Below are 15638 nucleotides of genomic sequence, written 5' to 3' on the forward strand. Positions count from 1 at the left end.
CTCCTCCCAGAGTGCCTCCTTCTACTGGAAGGTTTGAGGACTACATTTCCCAGGCGACGTCAAGGAGGCGGTGCTTCCGGCGCGCGCGATGCATTTTGGACATTGTAGTCCCGTGGGGCTCGATTTTCACCTCCCGGGCAGTCCGGGGATGTGGCCCGGACTACATTTCCCTTCAGTCCGCCCGCTATCCCGAGGCCGTCTTGGCGCGAGACATTTGCGAGCAGAGTGTCTCCAAGATGGCCGCTTGGGGAAGGAGGCGTCTTGGCCCGGGCAGCAGTGGCGGCAGCGCCCGAGAGAGGTGAGATCCGGGGGCCTGTTGCTCTCCCAGGACGAGTGGTTTAGGAGCCGGGGAGCCAGTAAAGCCTCCTGGAGCCGCACCGCTGTCCCTGCCTTCGTACCCGGGCTCCCCCTTCTCGCCCACTCGCCCTCCTCGTACCCCTGCGGGGCACGCGGGGTTCCTGCTCGGGCCGACCCAGGATCTGGGTGGGAGCCGGCGCCCCCTCTAGCTGGGCTGAGGCGGTCTCCATGGAGGGTTCAGGGGAGGTGACGATGGCGGGGCCGGGCGAAGTGGGCCGCGGCCGTACAGGGTCGGGCCGGGGATCGAGGCCGGGCCACGCGGGAAGGATCCGGAGCCCCGCGCAGGCCCGAGGGACCCGCCTAGCATCCCGCGGCCGAGCGGCGACCGAAGCTCCCGTCCCACCTGGCCACGAGCGTGGTCATATTGGCCGCGACCCCTGACGTGGCGAGGAATAGCTCGGGGAAGGGAGAAGGAAGGGGAAACCTTCACTAAGTGGGCCAGCTGCGGGCAGGGCAGTGCAGTCTGCACGTTTATCAGGGGAGCCTTAACCTTCCCCAGTTTGTCTCCCGGGCCGAGAACCGGCCGCTTCCTCGAACCCTCGATGTTTGCGACTTTTCGCGGGTTCTCTGCAAGCGCCCCTGCCGTGGAAGTCCTTTGAAGTGACCTTTCCTAATGAATGGTGTGTGGATACGGAGCAAGGGACTTGTGTCTTCCAAGGTGGATCTCGATTTGTAGAACTGACTTGTAGAAGATGAGATTGGAATAGTTTTCGTGCTTCGTGTTGAATTTACAGTTTTTGCTTCAGGAAAGCAGTGTCACCTAGTAGAAGCCACTAGAAGCTAGCTGTTCAGCTACCAGAAATTTGGGAAAGGGTGTGTATTGGTGGAATCACCTGGATTCGACTGCTCAGTCCATTTTGTTATGGCTTGGTTGGTATAGCAGAGGTCAGCAGGAAAGTTTTGTGTTTGCTTTTTTTGGTCTTTTTGGAGAGGCTTATTAAACAGAAAAGTTATCTTTCTCTCTCCCCCCTCACCCCCCCCCTTTCTCTCAACTACCCTCCTTTTCCTTTTCTTTGATTCTATCACGTTCATTGCTGTTTAGTGCAGATGGCTTTCTCAGCTCAGAAGATTCCTTTTTGATGGTTGTGATAAACCAGCTTGCATTTTATTCTTAAGCTCAGAGTTACCCAATGTTATCAGTTCTGCATTTCCTCTTCCGTGGAAAAGCAGTGAATGGCAAGCAGATATTTTTGTTTTTCCAACTCTCATCTGGTATTTCTTAGATCAGACCATAGGAAGAAGTTAAAGGTTTCCAGATGGTCTTTAAACCTGGCAAACGTCTTCAAGGTCTTCAATCTGAACATTAATCCTTTAGTAATAGGAAGTGACCTGTTTAGAAGACTCAAGAGTATCTGAAAGGCATTTGTCCTTACTGGACAAAAACAATTGAAAGGGCCAAGTGGGGATGCCCCAGACGTCATCCAAGGGCCGTGCCAGTACAAGTTAAGCTTTTATTGATCTGAGAAATCAGATACTGGGGATTTTTTTCTCCTCGGTTGGAGACCAGCATTAATTCAAAACTGAGTTTGCAAACCAGCAGCCCAGAGGCTGTTGACCATCGGTTTTAAAAAAGAATTTAAGTTAGTTGCCAGTACTTAGGAGCTGAAAGGTTTCACATAAAACTCTCCTCGCAAAGCTGAGTGGTGGCCGACATTTTTGGCCAAGGCAAGTACTCTCTAGTTCATTACTCACCTGACAGCTCGACTCACTGCAGTTACCTGCCTAGTCTCCTTAGGTGTTCAGATCGCAACCTTTGGCCTGGAACTACTCACTCATGCAGATGCTGTATGTGAGCCAGGGTTGGGGTGTCAGGTTTTGTGATTCGGGTGGCACCATCTCTCTTTCTTCCAGATAACGTGGTGTGGCTGGGGGGAGCCCCTCTGTTTGCCTTTGCTGCGAGGCCCTACCCGGGCTCTGTTGGAGGGGACATTTGCCGGAGCCCGGTTTCCCAAAGATCCTCCCACGCTGAGCAGGGGATGGAAACATAACCCGCCACTGGGCCAGCTAGCTAACTTCTGGGCACACCTCCATCCCTGCTCAGTGGGCGGAAAGAGTGTTCGGGTGGGGCAGGCTGGATTAATTGATTGCCCAGCGCCACAGATTAAGAGGCCCAAGCATATTATTGGCTCCAGCGTCGGAAATAGGCTGTTTATGGCCCTCTTAAATGAGTTTGTTCCATGTCACATCCATGCTGACTCAAATCTCAGCTTCACATTGTGAGACCACTTTCTAGAATTGCTTGACACACCTAGTTGGAGTCTGCTTTATGCTGAAACTGAAGGACACGTTGCCTGGTTTGGGGCAGGGGCTGGAGCAGAGCAACACTTTGGGCAAACTTTCCAGATTCGCCAGGGCCTGCAAACTCCAAAGCATGACTTGTATTTAAAGGCCCTGCCTAGTGCCAGACTGTCCACAAGACAGCGTTAATGACGGTCCACTTTAGAATACCCAATGTGTGAATTCTTTACCTGGTTCTTGAGTCTAGAGCTGTGTTCATTCAGTAGCCACTAGTCACATGTGGCAATTAAATTTAAAGTAATTAAAAACAGGAGCTCCTGGCCGGCTCAGTGGGTAAGGCATGCAACTCTTGATCTCGGGGCTGTGAGTTCAAGCCCCACGTCGGGTGTAGAGATTCCTTAAAAAAATAAAAGTAAAAAGTGATTCAAAATTCGGCTCCTCAGTCACACTAGTCACATTTCATGTGCTCAGTAGCCACATGTGGCTTGGGGCTACCACACTGGACAGCACAGATAGAGAACACATCCATCACTGCAGAAAGTTCTGTTGATACAACAATACTGGTCTAGACTAAAATAGGAGAGGGGTAAGAAATAGCAAAATGATAGCTGCTTGCATGTTGATTTTTCTCTCCGCTCCATTAAATCCAGGGAATCAACAGTGTTTGTAATGAAGAACATCACACTCTGAGCTGTAACCTGAATTCTTGTCCAAAATTCAGCACCCTGGCAGCGAGCACACGACACAGATTGCCACTTGTCCCGTCGGCGTCTTTGAGACACGCTTGCCCATCTAGGAAGGCACAGTGCAGGCATCTGTGTGTTCTGCCACTCGGGTGCCAACGTGGACCAGCTCACAGACGGTCCCTCCTGTCCCACTCGGGCTGCTTCTCTTCACTCCCTCAGGGCCTCTGAGCATCCCTGAGTTCTCCGTGATTGTTGGAATGGGAGTATAGCCACGTGCTGTCAGTTCCTGTTTTTCTCATCATGTGAAGAAGTCCTTGATCTGATTCTGACCATGGTGCGAGGCAGCGGCGCTGTCTGAAGACCTGGGGTGTTCAGAGGGCCGTGCAAACTGGACTAAATGCTCAGGTTGTAGTGTGAGATCACCTTTCGTGGCCCTCCTCTCCCCTGGCTTGTGCAGCCGTCGGCGTGTCTAGGCGGCCCGTGCCACGGGACTGCTTCCCCATCTTTGCGTACCACACCTTATTCCCCAGGACTTGGGCCTCCTTTCTGCCGCTTTGTTTCGTATATGAATTGGACAGACGTGCTCCCGGATGGCTGGTGAAGGGCGCAGTTCCCAGGCCAGCCGAACAGATGGGCCACAAGCCACGTGGGCAGGTGGCTCACATTCCGGGAGTGACATTCTCCTCATTCTGGTCTGATCCTTTCCTTTTAGAGCTGAGGCACCTTAGGGGTCTGGGGTATTTTATTTCTCTTGGAAAACTGCCGTTCTGGCTCTAGCGTGTGGTAAAAATGTTTCCCTCCTCCTGGTCTGGATGAGCCTGGTACGGCATCCGCCCCCAAATCTCTGGGTGTGCGGCCCTTGACGGTTGTGGGTCCTCCTCAGCTGGCTGCCAGAAGGTGGAGCCCGGCACGGCTGGGCCACACGTTCTGCTCCCAGAAATTGGATGTTGCGTGTTAAGATCATCCGCTGGGGTTCATCCTGTTAGGCACGACTTTCCATTTTCCTTGATTTACGTGAGCAGTCTGGATTCCGGCAGCGCTGACTTGTGCCTCAGTGGTTCAGTCCCGTAGGCCGCGTTCCAGCGCGGACCCGACTTTCTGAAGAACGGAGGGGCAACCTTGTACCCAGGGACGGGAGGAGGCGGCTGAAGCCAGGCCTGAGTTTAGCTTCTGTGTCCTGGGCCTCAGTGAGCAGGGGCCGCGGGAGGAGGCGGGAGGTGCTCCATAGAGCCGGCACAGGGGAACCTCCCGGCTGCCACTGTGCTCGGTCCCCGGTGCCAGCAGCCACTGGACAGGCCACAGAGTTCTTGGGAAAGCCAGTAATCACTTAGTAGCCATAAGAGTTCTCTAGCTCAGGGCTGTTCAGTAGGATTTTCTGCCACGACAGAAGCGTCGCCGATCTGTTCTGTCCGTGAGGGTAGCCGTTAGCCACGTGTGCGTGAGCATTGGAAGTGTGGCTCCCGCGTCTGAGCAACTGGATTTTTTATTTTACGGTTTTCTTTTTAAGATTATTTATGTATTTATTTATTTTGAGGGAGAGAGAGCACGTGCACGAGCGGGGGAGGGACAGAGAGAATCCCAAGCAGGCTCAGCAGCGCAGAGCCTGACGCGGGGCTCGAACCCACGAGCCGTGAGATCGTGACCTGAGCCAAAGCCGAGCAGGCGCTCAACTGACCGAGCCACCGGGCACCTTTTTATTGTAGTTTTAATTAATTTAAATGTAAACAGCCGCCTGGGTCTCACATGGGGGTGGTGCTTGGCGGCCTTCACTTTGGCGTGCACGCCTGACCCCTGCTCCACCTCCACCGCGGCCCTGGGGGAGAGGTAAGGCCTCTGCCCTAGTTGACGCGGGGCGGCCCGGCTCGAAACGGCCGGGTGTGTTGCCCTTGGATACAAAGCCAGTGAGTAACCGAGAGGGAACCTGAATCCAGGTCTCTTGACTCCCACCCTTGGTGTGCTGTGTTCTTCCCACGGCCGAGAGCTGCTCGGTTTCCAGAGTACAGAGGAGGAAAGTGTGGTCTCGCGTGGGGCTTCCTTTGAGACAGATGATAATGTCAGGTGCCTGTGGAAGTTCCTCGGCCCGTTTGGAACCGTCCTCAATATTTGGGTCTACCTGCCTGTGTCTTCCTGTACTAATTGCCCCCACTCTTTTCGTTTTTTTTTTTTTTTTTAATTTTCCAACTTTTTTTTTTTTTTTTAAGTTTTTGTATTTGTTTTGAGATAGAGTATGAGCGGGGGAGGGGCAGAGAGCGCGAGAGACAGCCCCAAGCAGGCTCCACGCTGTCAGCGCAGAGCCCGACGCAGGGCTCAACCCCACGAACCCTGAGATCATGACCTGAGCCAAAACCAGGAGTCGGATGCTTAGCTGCTGAGCCACCTGGGCGCCCCCTTGTTGGGCTTTCAATCCACAATGTACGGTCCTACTGCCTCTCTGGCTCCTACTCCCTCTCTGAGGGAGCAGTTGCTCCTTTCGGTTAGCCAAAAGTGCGTTCTCCTCGATCTGGGGGCTAGAGGGACAGTCCGGCACCTCACAGAGCATAGGTGACCACGTGCTTATTAGGCGGAGAGCAACCTGACATATGGACCTAGTTTCATGTAATTTTCTCCTGTCAGTTATTTCAAATGAGTTTCCACTGTCTTTTTTTTTTTAAAGTTTATTTATTTTGAGAGAAAGAGCGTAAATAAGTGGGGGAGGGGCAGAGAGAGGGGGAGGGAGAGTCCCTAGCAGGCTCCGCACCGGCAGCATGGAGCCCGACGAGGGGCCCGAACCCATGGACGGTGAGATCATGACCTGAGATAGAAGTCAGACGCTTAACCGACTGAAGCACCCGGGCGCCCCGCCTTGCCGATGCATTTAGGTGACCCGTCACATTCAGGCCCAGTGCAGGGGATACCGTGACGAAAACACACTCTGCCTTCACAGAGCTCAGGATTGACATCCTCTGTATGTCACGTGGGAGGGAGCGCATGCCTGGGCGCTGCCTGTGAGCCGCAGGCCCGCTCCGGGACGTAGGCCTGAAGCAGGCGCTTCCGCCACAGTTCGATTAGGTTCTTCTGGTTCTGCCACGACCAGAAGGTGATGGGGGCTTGCGTGAGCGAACAGGGAAGTGGAATTTTCCTCCTCCTCCCTGGCAGGACCGCACGGGTGTGACCCCGGCAGGACACCGCAGCCACGAGATGCCGCCTGTGCCCAGGCTCGCGGTGGCGGGGTGCTTCCCTGGTAGCGTGGGCTTCTCCGCGGGCACAGAGACTGCCGGAGCCGGAACTGGGCCCCCTCCGGCTGCCGAGGGCCCGTGGCTGTCTGCCCTCGTCACCCCAAGGGATATGGGCTGTTGAACAAGACTTTTCTTTTTAAGAAAATGCGTGCAGTGAATTTTCCCACTGTTATAAGAGAAACCCATGATTCTTTGTTTTCTTTTTTGAAGAATACAGATAACGTATGAAGGAAAATAAAATCTCAGTCACCTGTTAGGCCACCATCCGGGGAAAACCATTGTCGACCGTTTTCCACGTATTGCATCTTTGATACTTCCCTCCAGGTGTTTTGTCTTGGATTTTTAAAAATTGTATATTAAACAGACCCAAAGTATGTTTCTAATATGTGGAAAGTCATAAACTTGCTACCATACGTCTGGCCTTTGAGAACCTTATGCTAAATGAAAGAAGCCAGTCACAAAAGACCACAAACATAATTGCATTCATATGAAACGTGCAGAATAGGTGAGTCCATCGAGTCAGGAAGGGGACGGGTGCTTGCCGGGGGCTGGGGAGGGGTGGGGGAAATGGGGAGCCGTGGGGTTTCTCTTTGGGGTGATGGAAATATTCTAGTATCGATTGTGCTGTTTGTTACACAACTTGGTGCAAGTGCTGAGCCACCGAATTGTACACTCCAAATGGGTGAGTTGTGTGGCCCGTGACTTCTGTCTCAGTAACGCTGTCATTAAAAAGTACAAATCAGAGGCGCCTGGGTGGCTCAGTCGGTTAAGCAGCCGACTTCGGCTCAGGCCATGATCTCCCGGTCCGTGAGTTCGAGCCCCGCGTCAGGCTCTGTGCTGACAGCTCAGAGCCCGGAGCCTGTTTCGGATTCTATGTCTCCCTCTCTCTCTGCCCCTCCCCCGTTCATGCTCTGTCTCTCTCTGTCTCAAAAATAAATAAACGTTAAAAAAAAAAATTTTTTTTAAGTACAAATCAGGGGCGCCTGGGTGGCGCAGTCGGTTAAGCGTCCGACTTCAGCCAGGTCACGATCTCGCGGTCCGTGAGTTCGAGCCCCGCGTCGGGCTCTGGGCTGATGGCTCGGAGCCTGGAGCCTGTTTCCAATTCTGTGTCTCCCTCTCTCTCTGCCCCTCCCCCGTTCATGCTCTGTCTCTCTCTGTCCCAAAAATAAATAAAAAACGTTGAAAAAAAAAATTAAAAAAAAAAAAAGTACAAATCAAAAGCACAGTGAGATACAAAAACAGGCACCTGGGTGGCTCCGTCGGTTGAGTGTCCGACTTCGGCTCAGGTCGTGATCTCGTGGTTCGTGAGTTCGAGCCCCGCATCAGGCTCACTGCCGTCAGTGTGTCAGCACAGAGCCGCTTCAGATCCTCTGTCCACCGTCCACCCCACCCCCTGCCCTTTCCCTGTTTACGTGCTCTCTCAAAAGATAAATAAAACATTTTTTAAAAAACAAAATAATAACTTCTGGTGAGGATGTGGAGCAGTTGGAACCCTCATGTTCTTTTGGTGGGAATATAAAATGACGCAGCCGTGGGGCATGCGGGTGACTCAGTCGGTTAAGTGGCTGACCCTTGATTTTGGCTCATGTCATGATCTCATGGCTTCACGAGTTAAAGCTCCGCATCGGACTCTGCACTGACAGAGCAGAGCCTGCTTGGGATTCTCTCTCTCCCCCTCCCCCCATTCGTGCTCGTGTTCTCTCTCCCTCAAAGTAAATAAGTTTTAAAAAATAAAATGATGCACCCACTGTGGAAGACGGTGTGGTGGTTCCTCAAAAATGAAAAGAATTAGGGGCGCCTGGGTGGCTTAGTCAGTTAAATGTCTGATTCTTGATTTCGGCTCAGGTCATGATCTCAGAGTCACGAGATTGAGTCCCGAGTCAGGCTCTGCACCGAGCTTGGAGTCTGTATCCTTAAGATTCTCTCTGCCTGCCCTTCCCCTGCTCACACACCTGCACGCGGATCCGTCTCTCTAAAAAAATCTAAAAAATGAAAAGAATGACCACATGATCCGACAGTCCTTCTAGATACGTATCCAGAAGGATTAAAAGCAGAGAGTTGAGCAGGTAGGTTTATACCACGTTCGCCACATTCCTAATAGCTAGAAGGTGGAAGTGGCCCAAGCATCATGGATGGATGATGGATAGACAAGTGAGGTGTATACATATGATGGAACATTGTTTAATCGTCCTTAAAAAGAAAGGAAGTTCTGACTCATGCTGCATAACCTGAATGAACCTTAAGAACATTACGTTAAGTAAGCCAGCCACAAAAGGACAAATACTATATGATTTCACTTGCGTGTGGTACCTAAGGTTATCAGATTCACAGAGACGCAGAGTAGAAGGTGGGGAGTGGGGGCTGGGAGCTGTCGTTTAACGGGGACAGAGTTTTAGTTTCGCAAGATGAAACCGTCCTGGAGATTGGTTGCCCAGCAATGTGCCCTAACGCTACCGAGCTGCACACTTACAAATGGTTAGGACAGGAAATTTCATCTGTATTTCCCCGTGATTTGAAGATAGTTAAACCTGCGTGCTCACCGCTCAGCCTAAGAAGTAGAAAACTAGCATTACCCTGGCGCACATGTCCCTTCTTGCAGGCAGAGGCCACCTCGCTCCTGAATTGTCCTTTCCTTGTTTTTCTTCCTAGTCACCACACATGAAAACGTTCCTAAATGCCGTATCTTTGCGTTCTGTGTGCTTCCGAATGTGTCTGTCCGTCTGCGTGTGTTCTGAACCTGCTTTCTCCTTCGCTTTGCATGGGAGGGATTCAGCTGTACCTCCGGTTTCCCTCTCGTGGAGGAACAGCTCAATTTATCGATCCCTTCCCATCAGTTCTGCTCTTCTCGGACAGTGCCACTCAGAACTTTTTTGCGCAGCTCTGACTTTTGGGGAGGTATCTGCAGACTTTGGGGATCCCATGTTTGAGACTACTTCTGTAATTTCAGATCCCTCTGAGAGAAGCTTCCCAGTGGTGCAGGGGACCCCAGGGCCACATGCCGGGCAGGCTGCCAGCTGTGCAGAGAAGATACCCGCACCCAGGGAATGGAGTTTGTCAGGTTGCTTCTTCATTACGGCCACCTTCTCACCACAAAGCCGGTGTTTCCAAGGGATCCCTCTGATGCGAGCACAGATTCAGAGGAGGAGAGCGGAGGGTCTCGGGCCCACTGTGGTTAAAGGCAGAGGGAGGGAGGCGGATCCAAGAGCCCCGGTCACAAGTGCCCGTGACCCTGAGGCCACATCTGTAGCCGCCACCCCAGCTCAGATGGGTTGATGTTCTGCTCCACAGGCTGGTTAAGGGCTCAACGTGCGCATCGATCTCAGCACTGGCAGAGAGGGTGTGCAAGAGCGTAACCCTTACCTCGTGGTAAGTACCACGGAACGTGCTGAATTCGAGAGGTTCAGAAGCCATTTGGTAAACGGGACTCTCCTTTCTGGAGCCACTCCATGCCTCTCCCCAAGTGATAGAATTCTCAGGTCTTTGTACTTCCAGAAATGCGTGTAAAAGCAAGCATGTGCACTAAAGTTCGCATACTCTAATCACTGTTCTGGATTTGGCCTTTTTCACTGATCTCGTAGATACTTTTCCATCACTGCTCTTTCCCTCTCACACTCTTCCTCTTTTTTTTTTACATGAACTCTTTATTAGGACTCTTACTGGTCATTACACACCTGCCATGGAAAGCACAAATGAAGTCCCTTAAGCCCCAGAGACTCCCAGTTAGCTTTTTTTTTTTTTTTTTTTTCCCCATATGCACTTGTGTACCAGGGTTCAAGTTGAGGGTTGGCTGGTAATGCTCTGAAATTGTTCAGGGCAACCTTCTAACTAGGCTCCTTCTTTAGTTGGGTTACATTTGACCCGGAAACAAGCAAGCCACACGTGGGTGGGCCCTGGGGTACCTGGGTGGTGATGGACATGCCTCTCTCCTGGGAGTAGTCAGCCACCAAGTTTCTGAAGTAACTGCCCATGGCAGCCATGTGAACTGAATCCTGTGGTCCAGGCAGCTTTTAACACCTATGTTTGCAGGCACATAGGGCACCCCAGCTGCCACAGCCAGGTGGAAGTGGAGTACTTGATGGGGTGGCCTCTAACAGAGGGGGGCCCCAACGTGTGTGTGTGTGTGTGTGTGTGTGTGTTTCGAACCTTGCTATCTCCTTGTATATGTTGCAAATCTCCTTCTCCAGACTTCAGATTATATCCTTTGGCAATGAAACAAGAACAAGAATCCCTTTCCTGAATTTGGGCCGAGTAGTTTGGCTTTGAGAGGATTCGAGAGGGTCAGGGCAGTGGTGTGGCAGTGCCTGCCTGCTGGACTGGCTGCAGAGGGTGCCTTGTTTGAAGGCCCCTGGGATGTTACTTCAGTGTGGCTTACGCTCTTTTGTTTTTGCACTGTGGGCGACTGGTGATGGGTAGGAGTGGGGTGGCCGGCCCACAGAAAGCCGCGGCGGCTTTAGGAAGCCGGCGTGCTCTGGATGTGTATATTGGGGGAGCAAACCCGTGCCCACACACACTCCTCTGAGCTGTGGTGTTTGTGACTTGCCGGCAGCCGGAAGGCAGAGGGTGGACGGCCGTCCATGTCCCCTCACTGTCCGTTCCTGTGCCGTCCGGCCTGACGCAGGCACACGTGACAGCAGCGGTGAGACAGGAACCCGGAGGGTACAGGGTCAGGCTCGAAGGGACCCGTAGACACACCTACTCATCTGTGTCAACAAAGGACAGGAGAGTACCGTGCCCACCACGCCCGCCCCTGGGACGGGCTGGGAAAAGGCAGGCGGTGTGGATAGGGATGCCGGCGGGGCTTGCAGAAGCTGGGGGAGGGCGAGGTGGGATCTCCCTGCTGACGGGCCTCCAGAATGGAGCAGTCTGTTCTAGGTCGGTGGGGTTTCAACAGGCATTTCTTATTGGGCCTCACGGTACTTTTTTTCCACCATGTTCAGGATGGCTACAATCTGCTGGGCAGAGAGGGCACCGTACTGAGGTCGAGTTGGGTTTGGTCAGGAACATTCTATAATCCCAGTCTTGACACCCACGTTCGGCTTTGAACATTCTAGAGGAACCTTGTGGCCAGAAAGGCATCCCTGGACTCGCTCTGATAGTCAGCAGGACACACGGCCTTGGAAGTGTCTCCTCTCCACCACCTGAACGCGCGGCCCGGGAGCAAGCCCTCTCCCTGCCCCTGCACGCACGCGCGCAGTCAGCCCCTTACCAGTGACTTACCCGACCAGCGTGAAACCCTGCCTCTCAGGTTGGCGTGTTTGCTAACTGGCTTCTAAAGTGCTGAGTCCTGCCTGGGAGGAAGGACTGAAACAGCCCCATCTCCTCTCTCTGAACGAAAACCAAGTGGAGGCCTTGAAAGGGCAAACCCCACTTTTCCTGTTTTCTCAACTTCCGGTGGACTCTTGTGGAAACAACTCATTGACCCATCGTGGAGAGGCAGCCCTGACTACTGGTGAGCTGCTTTGGCAACGTCCCATGTTTAGGAGGTTTCTTGTCCGACCCCCAGGGAACAACTTCTACCCAGTGCACGCCGGTTAATTAGGGCCTGTGATTTAATTACGAGGCTTCCTTGAGCCCAGCTTAATTACAGTTACCTTTTCAGGATAAAGACTTCCCTCTGCCCGAGTCCCAGCCCGTGCCTTTTGCTACAGTGCTTCCCACCCGGATCGGAGGCCCCTCCTGGAGGATGCCCTTCCCCCTGCCCCTGGGGGCACGGTCAGCCTGTTACCAGTGACTTTTCCTTTCTTGTTTTGTTTTTTTTTTTAATGTTTTATTTGTTTTTTGAGAGGGAGAGACAGTATGAGCGGGGGAGGGGCAGAGAGAGACAGAGACACCGAATCTGAAGCAGGCTCCAGGCTCTGAGCTGTCAGCACAGAGCCCGACACGGGGCTCGAACTCAAGGACCGCGAGCTCATGACCTGAGCTGAAGTCGGTTGCTCAACCGACTGAGCCACCCAGGCGCCCCTAAGTGACTTTTCCTTTCTGATGTGCCCACAGGAGAGTATTGATCAGGCATTTTCCTAACAGAGTGAAACTGCCTCTTAGGTTTGCTTATTTGTTGGCTGAAAGTAGTTTCTACTGTGCTGAATCCTGCCTGGGGGTAGTAGGTAGTAACTGGAAGGAGTGCTCAGGGGTCTGTCACTGTGGTCTCGGGCTCTGATCGCCCGGCCTTTGTCCTTGAAATGCGCCCATGACAACCTGATTTTCACCACATCTAACATGTAATTGCTTTCATCTCTGAAGGAGGGCCAAGACCTAGAGCTTCTGGGGGTGACCTTGTTTCACAGCCGCTGAGGCATATGTGAGAGGTGCTCTGCACTGCCTGTGACAGGGGTTAAGTGACTTGATCCAGCCTTGAGCTGTGTCTAGCAGTGCCCTCTCAGAGGCTGGTATAAAGAAGGCTTTTTACCAGATGAACAGAGAACACAAAACTAGGAGAAACAGTATATGCTAGACAGCAGTATGGAGATTTGGAAAGATCTGGACAGGCTGAAACAAGCCAAATGGAAATGACAAGGCACGTACAGGTCTATATTTAGGTTTGCCCATCAGGGGGTGTGGAAAGACTCTGCTTTGGATGCAAAGTCTGCACTGGAGGGACCTCACATAGGATCCCGAAACTGCCTGCGATGCCCCGTGGCCCACGGTCACAGCCAGCTATCTGGCCTTGACCCAGAGCTGAGTTGTCTGTAAGCGTCCAGATTTGTCTTCCGCTGGTGAGGGTCAGGCCGCCCGTCCCTAGTCCCAGGGGGACGTCGGATCAGCTCAGCCACTTGAAGTGGGTCTTTGTGAAGTGTTTCTTATATGAACGAGAGGAGGATTTACTGGCAGTAAACACCTACAGAGGCCTGGAGGACCAGGGTCAGAATGGGCCAGAACCTCTGGGGCCCTTTGTGTCATCCGTACACTAAATTTCAGAGTCACTGCTGTTCTTGAGGCTGCTGGCTTTGGGAAGGGCCGTGGGGGCTTTGTGCAGCTTGTCCTCTGTTGACGGCCGGAGGAGTTTTGTGCTCCTTCATCCAAGGCGAAGGCGACCCTATCTATCTATCTTTTGTCCCGCAGGGCAGGGCTGACTCCTTCTAAACTTTGCAAAGGGCAGAGTGTTTGGCTTTGTCGGTCTCAGGTCTGTTGCTTTCCATCAAAGAAGCCTCCTCCTGCAATCGCCCTGATTAACCAAGAGCACGTGTCACTCTGCCGACCTTGGGCCTCTGTGTTGATAAGAATCCGGGCTGAAACCATTCTTTCTTCCTTGGGGCTCCTTAGGGAACTTGGATCTGTCCACTGCCTCAGGCTATCTCCCGGGCCCAGTACACATCATAGGCTGTCATCTTCTGGAGAGCTGGGTACCCCTTCTTTCCTGTGTCTTTTCTACATTTCACTAGTAATCATTCTCTCAGAAAAACAATAAAATCTTTCCTATCTTACATATTGGGTTCCAGGGAGGATTAACTCCTAAGTGAGATGTGGTGCCCTCAGGAGCTCAGGCTCTCTGCTGAGCGCCAGGCCCAGACTTGAGTCACGAACCTCTCGCGGCGTCTCAGCGCCGAAGCGTGGTGTGTGTGCCCCTCAGCCTAACTGTCTCCTCTCTCTCCCCCCCCCACCCCACCCCCACTCCAAGGGTGAGCTTGTCGGCCACAGACTGTTACATCGTGCACGAGATCTACAATGGGGAGAACGCCCAAGACCAGTTTGAGTACGAGCTGGAGCAGGCCCTGGAAGCCCAGTACAAGTACATCGTGATCGAGCCCACGCGCATCGGCGACGAGACTGCCCGCTGGATCACCGTGGGCAACTGCCTGCACAAGACCACCGTGCTGGCGGGCACCGCCTGCCTCTTCACCCCGTTGGCGCTGCCCTTAGATTACTCCCACTACATCTCCCTGCCCGCAGGCGTGCTCAGCCTGGCCTGCTGCACCCTCTACGGCATCTCCTGGCAGTTTGACCCTTGCTGCAAGTACCAAGTGGAGTACGACGCCTATAAACTGTCCCGCCTGCCCCTGCACACACTCACTTCGTCCACCCCGGTGGTGCTGGTCCGGAAGGACGACCTGCACAGAAAGAGACTGCACAACACGATAGCACTCGCCGCCCTGGTGTACTGTGTAAAGAAGATTTACGAACTCTATGCCGTATGATTTCAGTAGAACAGGGAGAGAAGCAATCGGCCCGGCCCACGAGAGACCACAGAGTGTTCAGATTTGCCACAGTAACAGGTTTTTGCTCTGTGAGGCGGCGGCGGAGCCTGGGAAGGTGTTTGGTTTAATATCTGTTATTTTAAAAAAATAACACAGGTCACAGGCGTACCAAGGGTTTTTCAACTCCTTACACTAAGATATGGATTTCCATAACCCGCAGGGGGTCCGAGCGGTGGAAGTCTGGGAAGACCGGGCGGTGCGCGTTGGCGGCACGGCTGCCGAGGGGATGTGAATGCGCTTGCGGGGGGCGGGGGGAGGTCTTTAAGTATATTGTTTAACTGTACCATCCAGAGCCAACCAGAAGCTATTGACCATTAAAATTATGAGAATTTCAACTTCGGGTGTCTTCTCTTTCCATGACTGCCTAGCTGCTGCCCACAGTCTGCTCTGGGTGGTAGCTCGCCCGGGGCAGCGGTGGGCACCTGGTGTCGCCATCCACAGCAAGGACGGGCCTCGGAACAAGGCAGGCCCAGACCCTTCCCAGAGCGGTTCACCTCTGACGGCGGCCTCGTTCTCAAGGCCAGCACAGCTGAATGCTGCTCGGGCCACGTGGTAGGATCAGGTGACGAGGTCCAGAGGTCACTGGGTTTCCGTTTGGGTCCACGTGGAGAACTGAGGCCTGGGATCCCCTGTCCAGAGCTTTTGATTTTGAAGGACACACAAATGAACATCCGGCACCTGAGCTGTTCCTGAGGCGGACCCTGAGTTCAAGCCCACTGCCCTAGGCTGAGGAAGCACCCTCCCCTCGGCGCCCATCTCAGTGTTCCCATTCCATAGCAGTCAGGTCCCGTGTCCCCCTCACAGCAAAGGGCAGATTGCACACCATCCTCCATATCCCTGTAAGGTTTCGGATAAATGAAACCGGCCTTTCCACAAAGACACTGGGTTCCCCGCCTTAACTGCAACCTTCCTAAGGCCTGCTCAGTCCTCCCTGAAGAGCTACATGGTAC

General features: G+C 53.2%; 1 protein-coding gene across 2 annotated transcripts; it reads left to right on the top strand.

Moving 5' to 3' along the window:
• Positions 1–176: 176 nt before the first annotated feature.
• TMEM11 (transmembrane protein 11) lies at positions 177–15023 on the top strand. Of its 2 annotated transcripts, XM_019413226.2 has the most exons (3): positions 238–298; positions 3246–3686; positions 14112–15023. In XM_019413226.2, exons 2-3 carry the CDS (start codon positions 3679–3681, stop codon positions 14626–14628), a joined length of 525 nt encoding a protein of 174 aa, XP_019268771.1. In that variant the 5' UTR covers positions 238–298; positions 3246–3678; the 3' UTR covers positions 14629–15023. The 2 variants fall into 2 exon arrangements, with proteins under 2 accessions (XP_019268770.1, XP_019268771.1); XM_019413225.2 differs by lacking the exon at positions 3246–3686 and having other exon boundaries at positions 177–298.
• Positions 15024–15638: the final 615 nt, after the last annotated feature.

The sequence above is a fragment of the Panthera pardus genome, unplaced genomic scaffold (genome assembly GCF_024362965.1).
Source record: "Panthera pardus isolate Hobbes unplaced genomic scaffold, ASM2436296v1 HiC_scaffold_3, whole genome shotgun sequence".
NCBI classification, from domain to species: Eukaryota; Metazoa; Chordata; class Mammalia; order Carnivora; family Felidae; genus Panthera; species Panthera pardus.

Coding starts and splice junctions, on each gene's coding strand:
- TMEM11 (XM_019413225.2), top strand. CDS start 237: ATGGCCGCTTGGGGAAGGAGGCGTCTTGGCCCGGGCAGCAGTGGCGGC. Junction 299..14,111: donor GGCGGCAGCGCCCGAGAGAG/GTGAGATCCGGG, acceptor CCCCACTCCAAG/GGTGAGCTTGTCGGCCACAG.